Source organism: Podarcis melisellensis (genome assembly GCF_964234715.1).
Source record: "Podarcis melisellensis genome assembly, chromosome: Z".
NCBI classification, from domain to species: Eukaryota; Metazoa; Chordata; class Lepidosauria; order Squamata; family Lacertidae; genus Podarcis; species Podarcis melisellensis.
This window is the reverse complement of record NC_138547.1, coordinates 15870459-15887118: the sequence shown is the minus strand read 5'-3', so window position 1 is coordinate 15887118 and position 16660 is coordinate 15870459. Positions and strand designations below refer to the sequence as shown.

At 44.9% G+C, this 16660-nt stretch overlaps 1 protein-coding gene across 15 annotated transcripts in view; it reads right to left on the bottom strand.

Moving 5' to 3' along the window:
* Window positions 1-16660, bottom strand: part of FNBP1 (formin binding protein 1) — a 123195-nt gene that overhangs the window by 100646 nt on the left and 5889 nt on the right. For 3 of the 15 annotated variants that reach the window (XR_014164667.1, XM_081897094.1, XM_081897095.1), the window contains exon 1: window positions 10272-10343. The exons of 1 other annotated variant lie outside the window; for it this stretch is intronic. Coding sequence is in view for 13 of the 14 variants with exons in the window: in XM_081897094.1 (XP_081753220.1) it covers window positions 10272-10328 (57 nt within the window). In the remaining variant the exon portion in view is untranslated. Of the gene's footprint in view, window positions 1-10271; window positions 10425-16660 lie in introns of those variants that run through there. 11 more of the 15 variants (XM_081897087.1, XM_081897096.1, XM_081897099.1 and 8 more) reach the window with 7 other exon arrangements.

Here is a 16660-nt window from a genome sequence, read left to right as displayed (position 1 = left end):
CTTTTGAGGTTAATCAAATGAGGGACGAGTCACCAGGCGATTTTATACAAAGGATTAGAGAACATTTGACTAAATATTCCGGAGTTACGCCGGACTCTCCAGCATTTGATAACCTGTTAAAGATGCAATTTGTAACCAAGGCATGGCCTGATATTCAAAAGAAATTGCAAAAGATGAATTGGCAAGATGCCGCGACTATAGAGTTAGTAAGAACGGCACAACAGGTTTTTGTTAATCGTGAGGTAGTCAAACAAAAGCAAAAATGCCAGATGATGGTAGCGGCTATCCAAAAGGCAGGAGAGGAGAAAAAGAAAATCGGAGAACAGAATGGGAACCGAGAATTTCAGACCAAGGGGAATTTCCGAGGAAGTGGAGGTTACAGAGGCAGGGGGTCTTATGGACCGGGCAGGGGCTCTGGTCCTAGGACCGGAACAATAATATGTTACCGATGCCAGAAGATGGGTCACTTTGCTAGGGAGTGTAGGACGCCGCGGAACCAGATACCCGATGCGCCTGTCAGACAGAGACAAGGACCTCCCCAAGATAATGAGGACACGGGGACCGAATTGTATAGTCTCTACGAAGACTAGGGATGCTCCGGCTCATGCTTTGGGACCCGGAATGAGCCACTGGTGAACTTATTTGTGGGTCCCTCTCGGAAACCTGTTGTGTTTCTGGTGGATTCTGGGGCAGCCCGATCATCTGTTTCTGTAAATATACCAGGAGTAAGGAAAACTTTAAAAACAGTCAAAGTGATAGGGGTAAGTGGCAAGTCCACCGAAGTCTACCAATTAGAACCAAGCAAAATTGTTCGGGGGGAAAAGGAAATCAAAGCATCCCTGCTGTTCATACCAGAGTCAGGAATAAATTTATTAGGTAGGGATCTCATGGTTTCATTGGGGTATAGATTAATGGATGAGGAAAAAGGAACTCCAATGTATACACTCCAGCTGGAAGAAGAGAAACAAATCAATCCTAAAGTGTGGGTAGATGGGAAAACTATGGGGAAGATGGAAATGGACCCAATAAAAATCACAGTGAAGCCTGGCATTACTCATCTATGGACCTCACAATACCCTATGAAACGAGCAGGGAGAATAGGTTTGCAGCCGGTGGTCGACGCCCTTTTAAATCAGGGGCTTATAGAAACTACGATGTCACCTTTTAATTCACCCATATTGGCCGTACAGAAGAAAGATGGCAAATATAGGATGGTACAGGATTTGAGAAATATAAACAGCATAGTGATACCCCGATTTCCCACCGTGCCAGATCCTTATACGTTATTGAGCCGGATCCCTCCTTCCACTCGATGGTATACAGTAGTTGATTTAAAGGACGCCTTTTGGGCATGCCCTCTGGACAAAGACAGTCGAGATTTGTTTGCCTTCGAGTGGGAGGATGTGGAGACCGGTCAGAAAAGGCAGTACCGGTGGACGGTCTTGCCCCAAGGATATACAGAGAGTCCTCTGTTGTTTGGACAGGCACTGGGGGAAAGATTGAGGGAGTTTAAACCCACTGGATCCAACAAGGTTCTGCGGTATGTAGACGACCTACTATTGATTGGGAAAAAAGAGAAGGAAGTTAAATGTGATTCTATTCGGCTATTGAATTGGCTAGGTGATTTAGGAGTTAAGGTATCCAGAGAAAAATTGCAATTCACTGAGCGGAGGGTTAAGTATCTGGGACATATTTTAGATGGGGGAACCAGGCAATTAGACCCAGATAGAGTAAAAGGGATCATGGAACTACGACCACCTAAAGATAAAACTGATGTAAGAAGAATGTTAGGATTATTGGGATATTGCAGATTGTGGATAGATCAGTATTCAAAGTTGACTCAGTTTTTGAATAGGAAACTGACAGGAAAACAAGAGGAGGTGCAATGGGACGAGGAAGATAAGGCCAGGTGGGAAGAAATTAAGAAAACTTTAATAACTAGTCCGGCTCTGGCCCTGCCAAATCTACAGCAGCCGTTCCACTTGTATGTGACAGTGGCTGCTCAGACGGCAGTAGGAGTCCTGGCTCAGAAAAGAGGGGGGCGATATCAGCCAGTAGCTTATCTAAGCGCAACCTTAGAACCAGTGGTTAGAGGATGGCCGGCGTGCATTCAAGCGGTGGCTGCAGCGGCCGAATTAGTATTGGAAAGCAGGAAATTGACCTTTGGGGGAGCACTGATAGTGCACAGCCCTCATCAGATAGGCGCAGTACTGACAGGTGCTGCACCCACCTGGATGACGGACAGGCGCCTAGTGCAATATGAAGGGATACTCAGAACTGGAAATGATATAACCATAGGGACAGATAGAAATTTGAATCCAGCGGAATTCCTAAGAGGGGAGCGGCAAGAATGGGAACTAGAGGAGCATGATTGCCTTAAAGATATAGAATTAATGGCCAAAGTTAGGGAAGATCTAAGCGAGGCACCTCTAACGGAAGGGGAAAGATGGTTCGTAGATGGATCTAGTCATGTGAGGGAAGGAAAAAGAAGGTCGGGATACGCAGTGGTCAAGGAAGACGGGGAGACGATAGAGAGTGGGGCCCTCCCTAGCACGTGGTCAGCCCAGAAATGTGAAGTAATGGCGCTAACCCGAGCCCTGGAATTGGCAACCGGGTTAGATGTGACAATCTGGACTGACTCAAGATATGCATGGGGAGTGGTGCATACTTTCGGTCGGACCTGGAGAGAAAGGGGCTTCATAAAGGCGGATGGGAAACAAATTGAACACGTTGCTTTACTTGAGCGGCTACTAGAATCCCTGATGGGACCTCGGAAGATAGGCATTGTGCACATCCTCGCCCACACCAAAGGACACAGTTCGGAGGAACAGGGAAATGCATGGGCTGATCTCCGAGCGCGAGAAGCGGCGGAGGGGGAACCAAGGAAGGAAATATTTAAACAATGTGTCCTGCAAGTACCTGTGATTGACCCGCAGGATGTAAAAGATTTAGTGTTCACTCAAAAGGAGAAAGAATACATGGAAAAGGAGGGATGGGAAAGAAAAGGAGAAAGTTGGGAGACTCCAGAAAAGCAAATGGTCCTTCCAAAATCAACTATGTTAAATATATTGGAGAAAATACATGAAGGAAGTCATTTAGGCACGGAGGGAATGGTGAATTTGGCGAAGTCAGTGTATTGGAGTAGAGACATGTGGCCGATGGCGCACGCCATCGCATGGAAGTGTCTGATATGTCAAAAGGTTAACAAAGCCCGGGCAAGGAAAACTGAAAGGGGTGGGCGGCCTCTAGCGGTATGGCCCTTCCAGAGAGTACAAGTAGATTTTACCGAACTGCCAGAAAGGGGGGGGCAGAAGTATTTGTTGATATTTAAAGATCATTTGACAGGTTGGATTGAGGCCTTCCCTAGCCGTAGGGCCACAGCTCAGGTGGTTAGCAAAGCCATTCTGGAACACATTCTTCCTCGGTATGGAATAATAGAAGTCATAGACTCTGATAGGGGAACTCATTTCACCCAAAAAGCAATGCAGGAGGTAATGAGAGCTGTGGGGATTATGTGGAGTTTCCACACGCCCTGGCACCCTGAGAGCAGTGGAAAGGTGGAACGGGCGAATGGGGAAATAAAAAAACATTTGACTAAGTTATATCTTGAAAATGGGCTGCCTTGGACGAAAAATCTCCCTTTGGCACTATTAAGGATGAGGGTGGCTCCCCGAAAAGACACTGGTCTGTCCCCTTTTGAGATGATGATGGGTCACCCATATTTGGTAGTATTAGGAAACCCTCAAATCGAGTTCAGGGATCAGTTTATCAGGAAATATTTGCAGTCACTGTCCCAGTCTCTGTTATCTTTCCACAGACAAGGCATACTAGCACAGCGGCCCCCGCTCCTGGAGCAACAGCACACCTTTCAGCCCGGAGACCTGGTCCTGATAAAGGCTTGGCGGACGGAGAAACTCAGCCCGAGTTGGGAAGGCCCATACCAGGTCCTGCTCACAACCGAATCAGCAGTACGGACCAGAGAGCATGGATGGACCCATTACCACCGGGTGAAAAGAGCTCCACCTGAAAATTGGACAGCAGTGACTAGTCCAAATAATCCGCTGAAAGTTACGCTTACCAAATCAGGAACCGGGATCCAGAAGGGCGCACCTAGACTGTGATGTGTTTGTTTTGTACCTGTGTGTGTTTTTTCGAGTGCTGTTGCTGTCAACATTGCGAAGGGTGTGTGCAGTGTGTGCATTGTACTGAAAGGTGCAGCATCATCTTTATAGAGGACGTTATACTCCAATATTGTGAAGTGAAATTAGGAGGGGAGGTAACGTGCCAATTAGCAGAAACCCCAACGGTGAGGCAAGCTTTAATCTATTTGAACCCCACACATGAAAGGTAACTGGCAAGTATTAGGAATAGTATTAATAGGATGGGCCACTTCATGGGCAACCCAATCGGAACCCCAGTGCACCGAATGCATCCAGACAACCCGAACAGGCAATAAAATCACACAGACCCTAATGTATTATAATATAGCGCCAGAATGTGTTCAACAGTTAGATCCTTGTGTTCACAACCAAACTCAATATTATAGATGTAGGGTAAAAGGAAACAAGACGGAATGCTATGAACCCCTGGCGGTGGGACCCATAACTTCCAGTATATATGTTTACGGATATAAGGGCGGAACCGCTAATCAAGCTGGTGAGGGGAGAAGTATGTTTTCCTTGGCCCAAAACCGACAGGGTTATATAGCACATAATACAACAAGGGGAGAGGGCAGGATTATGGTCTGTTTTGATGCTTGTATCGCAATAGATAAAGGACAGGGCCCAAATGGAGGGGCAGGGGTCTGGTGTGGAAATCGTGGATGGGAACAATCATATTTACAGGAAAGAAAGTACCTTTTCCAGAGAATAAAAGGAAGCAACGTGGGGGCTGGGGCCGGGGTATATAATTATTGGTACTCAGAGGGAGTTAATAAGCAGCCCACCTATAGAGGCCCTGAGGGAATAAATCTCACTAGGGGAGCGGCCTCCACCGACTGCTCCACAGGAAAATGCAACCCAGTATGTCTATGGGCGAGCGAGAGACCTTCTACTTCGCCTAAACTTGTGCACATAGGTATAGGCATTGATGGGACTGGAAAAGATCCTTATGGATATCTCATCATACAAATACACACAACTAAGGTAATGAGACAACCCATATCAGTATTCGAAGATTTTGAGGAAGAAGTACAGCATTTAAATACCCTTCCCCTACCCCCTAAAGCCCATAATATGTTCCTAAGTTTAGCTGAGACTATAGCCAAGGAATTAACGGTGAAAAATTGTTTTGTATGTGGAGGAACAAATATGGGGGATCAGTGGCCATGGGTGGCTCATGAAGTAAACTATACGGAGGTATATAAAACACAAAACAATTACACTTATAAGCATTTGGGTAACGAGGTATGGCAAATCTCTAATCACCTAGTTGGGACAGAATGCTTCACCAGGAACACCAGCCGAATAAATGGAACGCATGTGGGGACACTCCCTTGTATAGGACAATGGGAGGACAAACAGTGGTGGAGTCAAGGGAATAATAATAAAACTTGGCCCTCTCCCCTCGGAAATATTACCAATATGAGCTTTCTCCTAGACCCGGAGAACAGAATGCTAGAATGGAAAACCCCCGATGGGTTTTACTGGGCTTGTGGGAGCTATGCTTACAATAGGTTACCTTTAAATTGGGTCGGCTCATGTGTATTGGCAACCTTAAGACCTAGTTTCTTCCTACTCCCTTTGCATACTAAAGCAAAACTAGGAGTCCCAGTATATGATGAAATAGGACCACGACGAAAACGGGGAATCCATATAGGAAAATGGACAGATACAGAATGGCCCCCAGAGAGAATTATCCAATATTATGGTCCAGCCACTTGGGCAAATGATGGCACAGCCGGATCCTTTGGCAGAGATCCCATCTATTTGCTGAATCGCATTATCCGTTTACAGGCAGTTGTAGAAATAATTACTAATGAAACAGCCGCAGCGTTAACCAAATTAGCTAAGGAAAGTGCTAAAAGCCGAACATATATTATGCAAAACAGGCTTTCTTTGGATTATTTATTAGCAAAAGAAGGCGGGGTTTGTGGAAAATTTAATCTTACTAATTGTTGTATTGAAATAGATGATAGTGGGAAAGTGGTGAAAGACATAGCAGACCGTATGGTAAAGTTAGCACATGTACCGGTCCAGACTTGGGATGGATTAAATTTTAAGGATATGTTTGGTTCATGGTTCCCTAAATTACCTGGTCTGCAGGCCATAGTGGCCCTAATTGGGTTAATTGCGGCAGGATGCGTTTTAATTCCATGCATTTTGCCAATCTTCGTTAGAACTATCAATAATTCTTTGTCCCTCCTAGCAGAACGGAAGGTATCCACATATTTCATGAAGATGCAATATGCCTCAGTACCTACATCAGATGAGGAAGCAGAAATAGCAGCCCAAGAATTATTATGTGAGTTCGAGACAAGATACAAAAAGAGGGGGGGATTGTGAGAAGGAGTAAACAAGGTGTGCCTCGAACTCAGTTGTAAATTCCTGCGGTGGGCTATTGTAAATTCCAGCATTGGGTGCAGGGGAGCCAGGTCAACAAGATAAGGAAGTAGAAAGAGTCTCTAAATAAGTTTAGGTTTAGAGAGTGTAGAATGGATGATGTATTAGTACCATGTCTTTGATGATGAGCCAGATTGTAAGCCAAGCCTCGAATGAGGGGCGGCAGCAATAGGGATAAAAACTCTTGCCCGTCCATTGTTCGGGGCTCTTCGTACCACCCTGGGACGAGGAGCCCGCCTTTGCAAATGCGTATAATAAAAGGGAAGTAATAGACCTTATCTCGGTGTCTCCTTGTCTCATTGTAAGTCCACGTAAGAAACTTCTCACACCTTTATGCTAGAATCCTTCCTAGACTGTACCCATTACAGTTTGTGGGAATGCCATCTTCGAATGATCCTCCACACTATTCAAATCCCTGCATGCCGAAAATGGGAATGAGAGGAATTAACACTGTAGTCCTCTGCACCCTTCCTCCTGAACCAGTCTTCTACATGCAGGAAGCACGTTTGCAAGAAGTTTGCAAGACAAAAACCAGACACTGAATAAGCCTGCTTCAACACCCCCCCCAAACAACAACTGAGCTCCTATCAATGTGAGAACTGTAATTTAAACACATCAAGACTAATCCACAGGGAATTTCCTAGGGATTATTACTGGCTAGAGAAGCTGGTGGCCCAAAGGCTCAGCCAAGAGCTGTTAACCCAAGATGGTAATTGAGCCCAGAGAAAAGCCCCCTCTTCCAAGATAGCTGCTCCTTGACCCCCTCCTCTGCACCTTAATACTGTGGAGCAGCCTTTCCAGGAGGAGACATAAGCCAAGCTGGTCAGTCCATCCTTCCGTTTACCAAATCTCTGAACAAACCCAGCAGAGGCCTAAATATTATTGTTACTGATTACATTCATGAATCACTTCCCATGAGACATTGCAAAGCAATTTTCAATGAAATAATACACGTAAAGCAGCTGGGGGGGGGAGAGAAAGAACTGTGCTCTCTCTCTCTCTGTCTCTGCACACACACATTCTCTCTCCTGTCAGGGATTCTCAAACTTTCACCTCCTGTCCAACTCTACCGTTATATCACTCTATGACTAGGTTATTGTGTGTGTGTGTGTATCAAATTCTAAAGCATATATAGACCACTTAACATCTCATAAATCTCTTAAGCAGTGACTTAGATATTATATATAAAACCTGCTGCCCATTTACCTGAGGGTAACCTAATTAATAAATTGCACAAGGTTTGGGAGACTTTCCCCTCATGAACAACATTCTGGATTGAGGGAACGAATGCAGTGCTGGAGTTAGGGTATTGTAGGTGGTTCCCCTGCACAGGGCGCTGAACCAAGGGAGCATGTAATAAAATAATAATAATAATAATAATAATAATAATAATAATAATAATAATGCCTATTTTTATACAGACACATATTCAAAGTTAGGCCTTAATCAGATGGGTGACTGAGTTGCTGCGCATGTGCAGAATGGAAGGTGAGGGGGTGAAGGGCCTGAAATTAAGAAATATTTAGGGGGTGCCAAATTTTGTCCTTGCTCAGAGTGTCATATTAACAAAGTCTGCCCTTGGCATATGCCACTGGTGGGCACGGCCAGAGGTAAGAAGCAAGCAGGGAGTTGCTAGGCATATGCATGTCAGAGAAGTCACTCAAGTAACGCAGTCCAGAGAGAAAAGTCTGGATAACACTCAACTGAGCAAACTGAACAAAAAGAACACATAAATTTGAGGAGAGGGGGTTTGGCTCTCCTAGTTCTGGCCTTGTGCAGAGCAGAGAGACATTCAACCATGTGGAGGGAAAACTCCCTCAGAATGGCACATGCTACTCTGACAGACATCCTGCCACTCTGCCCGGCTGCCAGGCAACACCTACAGACCTCTCTTAGCTAGTAGACTACCTCCTCTGCCCCCCCCCCTAAAAAAAAAAAAAGAAGATGCTTGACAAAGAATTTCCCCTTTCGGGAGGAATTCTTAGGGTTGTTTTCTGTTCCTCAGCTATTTTTGTTGTTGTTCTGTGGGTTGCAGTGTTTTGACTTCAAGTGCATCATCTCTCATACCTGAGCATCAGAAATTGGAGGGATGAGATGAGAGACAAAGACAGCAGTGGCAACAAGAGCAACAGCTTCCTTTCTTGAAAACACCCTTGCATACAAAAAAAGCATGAAAAGAGGGTTCTGGTAGCCACCACTTCCTGCCTCCCTCAGTTCCCCACAGCGAGCTAAGGGTGGAGGACGCTTCTACAGATTTGAATATGTCAAGACTTGAGAGGCCTGCAAGAGGTTTTTGACTCAGGAAAGTTACCAGGCCAGAGAATAACCACACTTAAAATGAGCCAGTAACAATAGCTGAAATCGGTACCTGGTTCAGAAGCAGAATAAAATAATCATAATACAAATACAGGATTACAATTTCCAGAAGCTTGTAAGGCCACTGAAGTGGTAAAATTAAACTTTGGGAAGAATTTAGGAGGTCAGACCATTGGTCCATCCAGCTCAGTATTTTCTACACTGTGAGGTGGAACCTCAGGTCTGTATGTGGCCCTCAGGACTCACCCTAGGCCACGCATGCCGTAAAGGAAATCTGCTTGCAAAAACGTACATAATGCGAAAATTGCATACATAAAATGAGAACAGTATATCAGGCGAATGCTAAAATGCTGACAAAGAAAATCTTAAGGTGAGATCACCTTAACACACCCACACACCCCTGCCCCACTACACCAGTATGCAGAACTAGCACAGTTATAGATGCAATATTACGGTAATAATATTCATTCCACATTTATCAATCAATCTTCTAGTGCGGTAGCACCTGCACTTCGGAACTCCCTGCCTCTTGACATCAGGCAGGTGCCTTCCCTATACAGGCGTACATTTCCAAATTTGCACTTTTCAGAACTTTATGATAACCGAAGCAAAGACATCTTTTGAAATTTGCATTTATACAAATTTTGAAACGAGGTTCTCTAACCAATGTTTACAGAAATGCATATATTGGGGGAAAGTGTGCATAAAAATGAAGTTATTAGTGAAAATAACAGTTAAAAATGAACTATATTACGGAAGTTGGCTAAAAAATGGGCACATTAATCCAAATCTGCGCCAAAATACTGTTGCATTTTTATGATAATTTAAAACAAATAAATAAATTGCTGCAAAGTGTGAATAACTGAATTTAAGACTGGGAAAATGAATCAAACCAAATTTGACAATTCTTCCATCCCTAATTATTAGCAAGCCCCCTCCCCACATGAACCAGAAGCACAAGGAGTCACCCCTTCAGTGAAGTGGCCACAACACTATGGAACTCCCTCCCACTAGAAGTCAGACAGGCACTGTCCCTGCTGAGTTTCAGCCTTTGGGTTTAAAACTGTTTTGATTCCTGGAGGCACCAATTTGCACCAATGATTGCTACTTTGACAGTTTTAGTTTATGTTTTTATTTGGAGACCCAGATGGCAAAAAGCAGCATATAAATATTTAAAATAACTAAATAAACATAATTCCTATCATCCCCAGCTGGCACTTTGTTGAAGAAGGGCAGCCAGATGACTTGACACAGATGAGAGAGTCCCGCATTGAGGGGGTTGGACTAGATGATCCTCGTGGTCCCTTCCAACTCTGCAATCCTATGATTTAATGACTGCACTGTTACCTGAGGTTCCGCCCTGACACAGTCATAAACGAGGAAGGACCAGTTTACCTTTTTAAAGATCCACGTTGGTAATAGCCAACTACAGCTCAGGAAACAGAACGACATTTGACCAGAACTCTTAAAAGCTGTTGCAGAAACAAAGGCAAAACCGGTGCTGGATCTGAACTCGGTTCAACGCGTCACTTCAGGGAGGATCTTGCCTCGCTGATCCGTTCAGAGTAGAGAAGCAAGCAGGCAAAGATGCAGTTTCAACTGATGATAGCTGCCAAGAACCAGGCACTTAGCAGGTGCCTCTGCTTCCACTGCTAGCATCAAGGTCAAGACATGCCAAAAAGCCAACGGCAGTTGCTGCAAGACAGATGCAGTGCAGAATGGCCACACCGAGCTGAATTTAAACACGTTTCAGTGTTTAAGACCATGCATGTGAAGAATGTCTTATTCACTACGAAACCTGTAATGTCACCAACAAATATCAGTAAGGTGTCAAAGGGGAAATGAATGGTGCAGCGGAAAAATCACCCTGCCTACCGTCAAGCATTTATCATTATTGATTCAACACTGTTACCGTAATTCTCAAAACTGCTTGAAGGAGCACACTGAAGGCGCTGTCAGACAACCGGAAGTGGGCAGTGTGTGTAAGAAATTAGTTTAAAATGTAAAGGCTGCTATGAGCTTATTCTCTGGCCTTGTCAGGTTTATCAGCCTTGTGGCGATGAGTAGCTCTGGTATGTTGTGGCTTCAGGTAGGATGTAACGGACTGATTATATTGCCCCGATGGCAGTAGAATTATCAACTGCTGTCAAGTTAGGCTGCCCGTTGCATCTCTCTACAATTCAGGGCTCTGGGCCTTCCTTGCTTCCAATCAGGAAAAGTCCCCAGAATAGTGACTCATGCAGAGAGAGAGACACAGGAGGTTTAGGTTTTCTGAAGGTGAGTAAATCTGATCTTTATAATTAGGGCCAGCACTGGGGGAACTGGATCAGGAGGATCTACTGAACCTCAAGAGATGTCTGTTCCAGAGTGATGTCTAGAGTGAGAGAGCAGGCAAGTAGTCAAGATCTCCCTCCAACGTAGCCTCAGATATGCACATTCCAGCAGGGCCAAGAGCACACATGATGCTGTGTCTGGCCTTACCCCACCTGTCCCCTACACCAAGAAAACCCTATTGCTGGGGCACTCAGTTCTCACCCTGCCAGCCCACTTGAAGGACCACCCTTTTGACTGCCCAGTGCAGGGACCCCAGCAGTTTGCCTTATTAAATGCTATGTCCACCCTGTGGGGGGCGGGGTGGGGTTGTCACTTGTTGATTCAACACCTTAGCTCACGTTTTACTACAACTTCCTCAGGCACCCGCGGATTCCTGCAAACCTGTCACTTGCCTTATATATCGATCTGAACCCAAAATAAAAACTGGAGCTTTGAGTTACAGTTCTTTGCTGGCCGGGGGGAGCCAGGACAAGGGACTTTTGAGCGGGAGACAAAAAATATATAATTCCTTTGGCAAAACAAATGACCAACAAGCCTTTCTTTTTTTTACCAGATGCATTCTGATATTCGATTTACTGTCGAATACCATCCGTTTACTGAGAAGATAGTCTGTGCCCAGCTTTAAAAGCACAGATAATGATCTCAAACTTTCCATTTCTACGCTGTCTAATATTTCTCCCCTAACCATTCCTGAATGTATGGCAGGTTCTTGGATTTCCAGAGTTTTGGCTAACAGATTTTGCGGTTTTTACGCTGAATATCTATTCTCAAAACAGGTTTCTCTTGAAGCCTTCAGAGTGAGCTCAGTGGGCAGGCCCTTAGGCTTCTCCAACCTGGTGCCCTCCAGATGTTTTGGACTACATCAGCCTCACCACCATGGCCATAACCGGAATTATCCACACATCAGTTTTCACCACTGCTGGACTGCAGTGGTATTGGCATCTGGAGTTCCCCAGGTGTGATCATGCTTCTGAGCCTATGGGGAACTGTGGGAACAGGTTTTGGCTCAGTCCATCATTTTGATTCAGTTGGGATTAGCTCAGTCGGTAGAGCATGAGACTCTTAATCTCAGGGTCATGGATTCAAGTTCCACGGTGGGCAAAAAGATTCCTGCATTGCAAGGGGGTGGACTAGATGACAATCATGGTCCTCTCCAACTCTACCATTCTAGGATACCATGTCTCTATGTTTCCCCCCGCCTGCTCCAAAGCCAGCTACACAACGACATAATGTGTCGTTGCATCGCATGAACCCCGAGCAAAGTCTATCCACACACAATCTGTCATGCTTGCTGTTATGAATTTAGATTAGGAGGAGTGCTATATAAAGCGCCAGCTACTACCAGAGGGTACTATGCCACCCACAGTACACAAACAAGCAAATGGTCCACTAATGGGTGGTTGAAGCATGCTTTGCTCCCCAAGTATGAAGCTGTTCGCCAGAGGTCAGCAACCTTTTTCAGCCGTGGGCTGGTCCACCATCCCTCAGACCATGTGGAGGGCCAGACTATATTTTGAAAAGAAAAAAAATGAATGAATTTCTATGCTCCACAAATAACCCAGAGATGCATTTTAAATAAAAGCACACATTCTGCTCATGTAAAAACACGCTGATTCCCAGACCGTCCGCAGACCGGATTTAGAAGGCGATTGGGCCGCATCCGGCCCACAGGCCTTAGGTTGCCTATCCCTGCTGTTAGCAATGAAACTGTTGCTAAAATTGGGGAGGAAAGTGCTGCCATTTTGGAAATGAAAACATCAGCCACAATCACACCATACAGTCATACCTTGGGTTGCGAACGTGATCTGTGCGGGAAGCACGTTCACAACCCACAGTGTTCGCAGCCTGAAGTGCCGCATCTGCGCACACGCGTGATGTGATTCGGTGCTCCTGCATATGACATCATCTTGTGCTTCTGCGCATGCGCCAAAACCCGGAAGTAACCCGTTCCGCAACCTGAAAATGCGCAACCCGCAGCGTTTGTAACCCGAGGTATGACTGTACGTTTAAAAACAGTATGATGCCACTTTAAACCGACATAGCTCCCCCCCCGGGAAAAATATATTGGGAAGTGTAGTTTGTTAAGGGTGCTGAGAATTGTCAGGAGACCCCTTTACCCCTCCAAGAGCTATGGTTCCTAGAGTGGCTTAATCGCTCTTCCCAGGGAACTCTAGGAATTGTAGTTCTGTGAGACTAATACCAGGGTCTCTTAACACCTCTCAGCAGCCTTAACAAACTACAGCTCCCAGGATTCTTTGAGGGAAGTCATAGCTGTTTACATTTAAAGCAGTATCATACCATTTGAAGCAGTCATGGCTTCCCTCAGAGAATCCTGGGAGCTGTAGTTTGTTCAGGGTGCTAAACAAGAGGTGCCTACTCACTTCCCAGAGCTATAGTTCCCGGAGTGGTTTAGCAGTCAATTCCTCTTCCCAGTGGACTCTGAAAATTGTAGCTCTGTGAAGGAAGTCACAGCTAAAAACATTGTAACTGCAATTACAGTAAATTAAAAAAACATCCTTCCAGCCAAGGTAAATGGGTGGTATTCTCAAGGCGGCCAGGGATAAATATAAATAAATAAATAAATTTTATTTATATCCCGCCCTCTCCAGCTGAAGCCGGGCTCAGGGCGGCTAACAACAATAAAACAGTACAAAAGTACAACACAAACAACACTCTAAAATCATTCATTATAAAATTAATTCAAATCAAGCCACTGGCAACCATTGGGCCAGAGCTCCGCGAAGATTGCCGAGGGAGGGAGTCAGGCTGTGCCCTGGCCAAAGGCCTGGTGGAACAGCTCTGTCTTGCAGGCCCTGCAGAAAGATGTCAAGTCCCGCAGGGCCCTAGTCTCTTGTGACAGAGTGTTCCACCAGATCGGAGCCACAGCCGAAAAAGCCCTGGCTCTAGTTGAGACCAGCCTAACTTCTCTGTGGCCTGGGACCTTCAAGATGTTTTTATTTGAAGACCGTAAGTTTCTCTGTGGGGCATACCAGGAGAGGCGGTCCCGTAGGTACGAGGGTCCTAGGCCGTATAGGGCTTTGAAGGTTAAAACCAGCACCTTAAACCTGATCCTGTACTCAACCGGGAGCCAGTGCAGCTGGTATAGCACCGGGTGAATGTGATCTCGCAGCGAAGACCCTGTAAGGAGTCTCACTGCAGCATTCTGCACCCGCTGGAGTTTCTGGGTCAGTCTCAAGGGCAGCCCCACGTAGAGCGAGTTACAATAATCCAGTCTGGAGGTGACCGTCGCGTGGATCAGTGGCTAGGTCAGGGCGAGAGAGGTAAGGAGCCAACTGCTTAGCTTGGCGGAGATGGAAAAATGCCACCTTTGTTATAGCTGCAATCTGCGCCCCCATGGAAAGGGAGGTGTCGAAGATTACACCCAAACTCTTAACAGACGGTGCTGGCACTAATTGCGCCCCCGCAAGAGATGGGAGTTGCCCCCCAATCCCATATCGTCCCGTCCCAGCCACAGGACCTCTGTCTTCGAAGGATTTAGCTTCAACCGGCTCCCACGTAACAATCCAGCCACAGCATCCAAACATCTGGTCAGTGTGTCTGGGGCAGAGTCAGGATGGCCATCCATCAACAGATAGAGTTGGGTGTCATCGGCATACTGATGGCAACCCAACCCAAAACTCTGGACAAGCTGGGCGAGGGGGCGCATAAAGATGTTGAAAAGCATCGGGGAGAGTATCGCACCTGAGGTACTCCACATACCAAGGAGTGGCTTGATGACAATTCCTCAGGCATGAAATGCCTGGGTAACCAGGAATGTTTTTAAATCCATCCTGAAAGTTATTAATTATGGAGACCGGTGCATCTCTCTAGAGAGGGCATTCAACTACAGGGGAGCCACTACAGAAAAGGCCCTGTGGTAGCTCACTGCCAACCACCAAGGCCTTACCTGCCCATTGTAGGGCCTGTGATGGTTGGTATATCTATTTCAAAAGCTCTCCCCTAAACAAATACACCCTGTGCTGAAGTCTGATATGGATGGACCCAGTACAGGTGCTCACAATGCAGGGGCAGCACCTGGAAGAACCTCTCAGGCAGGGTGGATTTGATTTAAATCATTTTATTTTTTGTACAGAAAGACATTCCTGCTGGTATAATCTTAATATTTACAACCAGATGAAGGTTTAATTTTTGGAATAATAAATTTTCAGAGTAGTTTTTACAGTTATGTCAAAAATTACTGATTTGGTTATACTATAAGAAATACATAGACAGATAATTATGAAATTATTGTGAGGTTTAATAAGTTAACTGTTTATATTTGGACAACTTTTCTGCTGTACTTTATTGGAAGGAGAAAAATAATCATTTCCTTAAATAACAATTTAAACAATTTATTTAACTAAAACAATTACATTATAGCATATGTATCCATGTTTGTTAACTGATGTGGTTATACATTTTTTTAAGAAAACAAACTTAGACTGAGTTTCAGCACACATCAAAAACTTAAAATAAATCCTTTTTTCCTGATGAATAGCCTTTGGACTATAATGTAACTTAAATAGAAAACTGTCCATGGGCTGGTAAAACACCAGGTAGACCGGCAACCCTAAATTCATACGCTTTGTAGCAATCTGCAGCCATAAGCATATAGAACCTAAAGTGCATGAATTGGGCCGAATTAAGCATTCAGCTTGGCTATGTAAGTTGCCAGCACACCACAAGAGGAAATGAGGAGAGCAGAAAGTCTTGCACTCTGAGCCTCTCTTCCTGATTATCATTTTCTGCAAAACGTTTACCTCCACGATATTGGATTTATCTGTTGCAACAGCAGCATGCGTTACCTCTAAATGAGGAAAATGCTAATCTCAGGAAGCCCCAGCAAACCGCTGAAAAGCATTTCAATAAGGAGAGGTTCTGTAGTAAAGCAGGACATTGAGAATGATGTCACAGTTTTGCAGCAACGAGAAACAGCACCTTTAGGAGACACGTTTCTCTGCTGTTAAACATGCTTGACTTCCTTTTTGGCGAGCTGAGCATCTTTTGAAAATACTGAGATCCATCTTACATTAAGGATTGAACAAAGCGCTCTACATCAGAATAGATTTCAGTGCTACCAGCCTCACAGTAAATATGTTTTTGTGATCGTGGCAACTCTTAAAATATTTTGAGATTATAAAGCGTGTCCATTTGTATTGTTTTATCAGAATGTGATCCACCTGGAAATCTTTTTCAATGAAGGGTGGGATATAAATATTACTAAGTGAATAAACAAACAAACAAACAAACAAACCTTTTTTGAAACTATCACCATTGAGCAGGCCCAAAGCCTTTTACACTCTCAGTACAAAGGTGCCCTTTTACTTCATTCCTGACTGTTTGGAATACCCATTGTGTGTTCAAAGCTTCAGGACTAAAAAAGTTTTTTTAATGCACAAGTTGAAATTCCCCTGCAGAAGAAGTACTTCAGCTTTGAAGACTAGAAACTT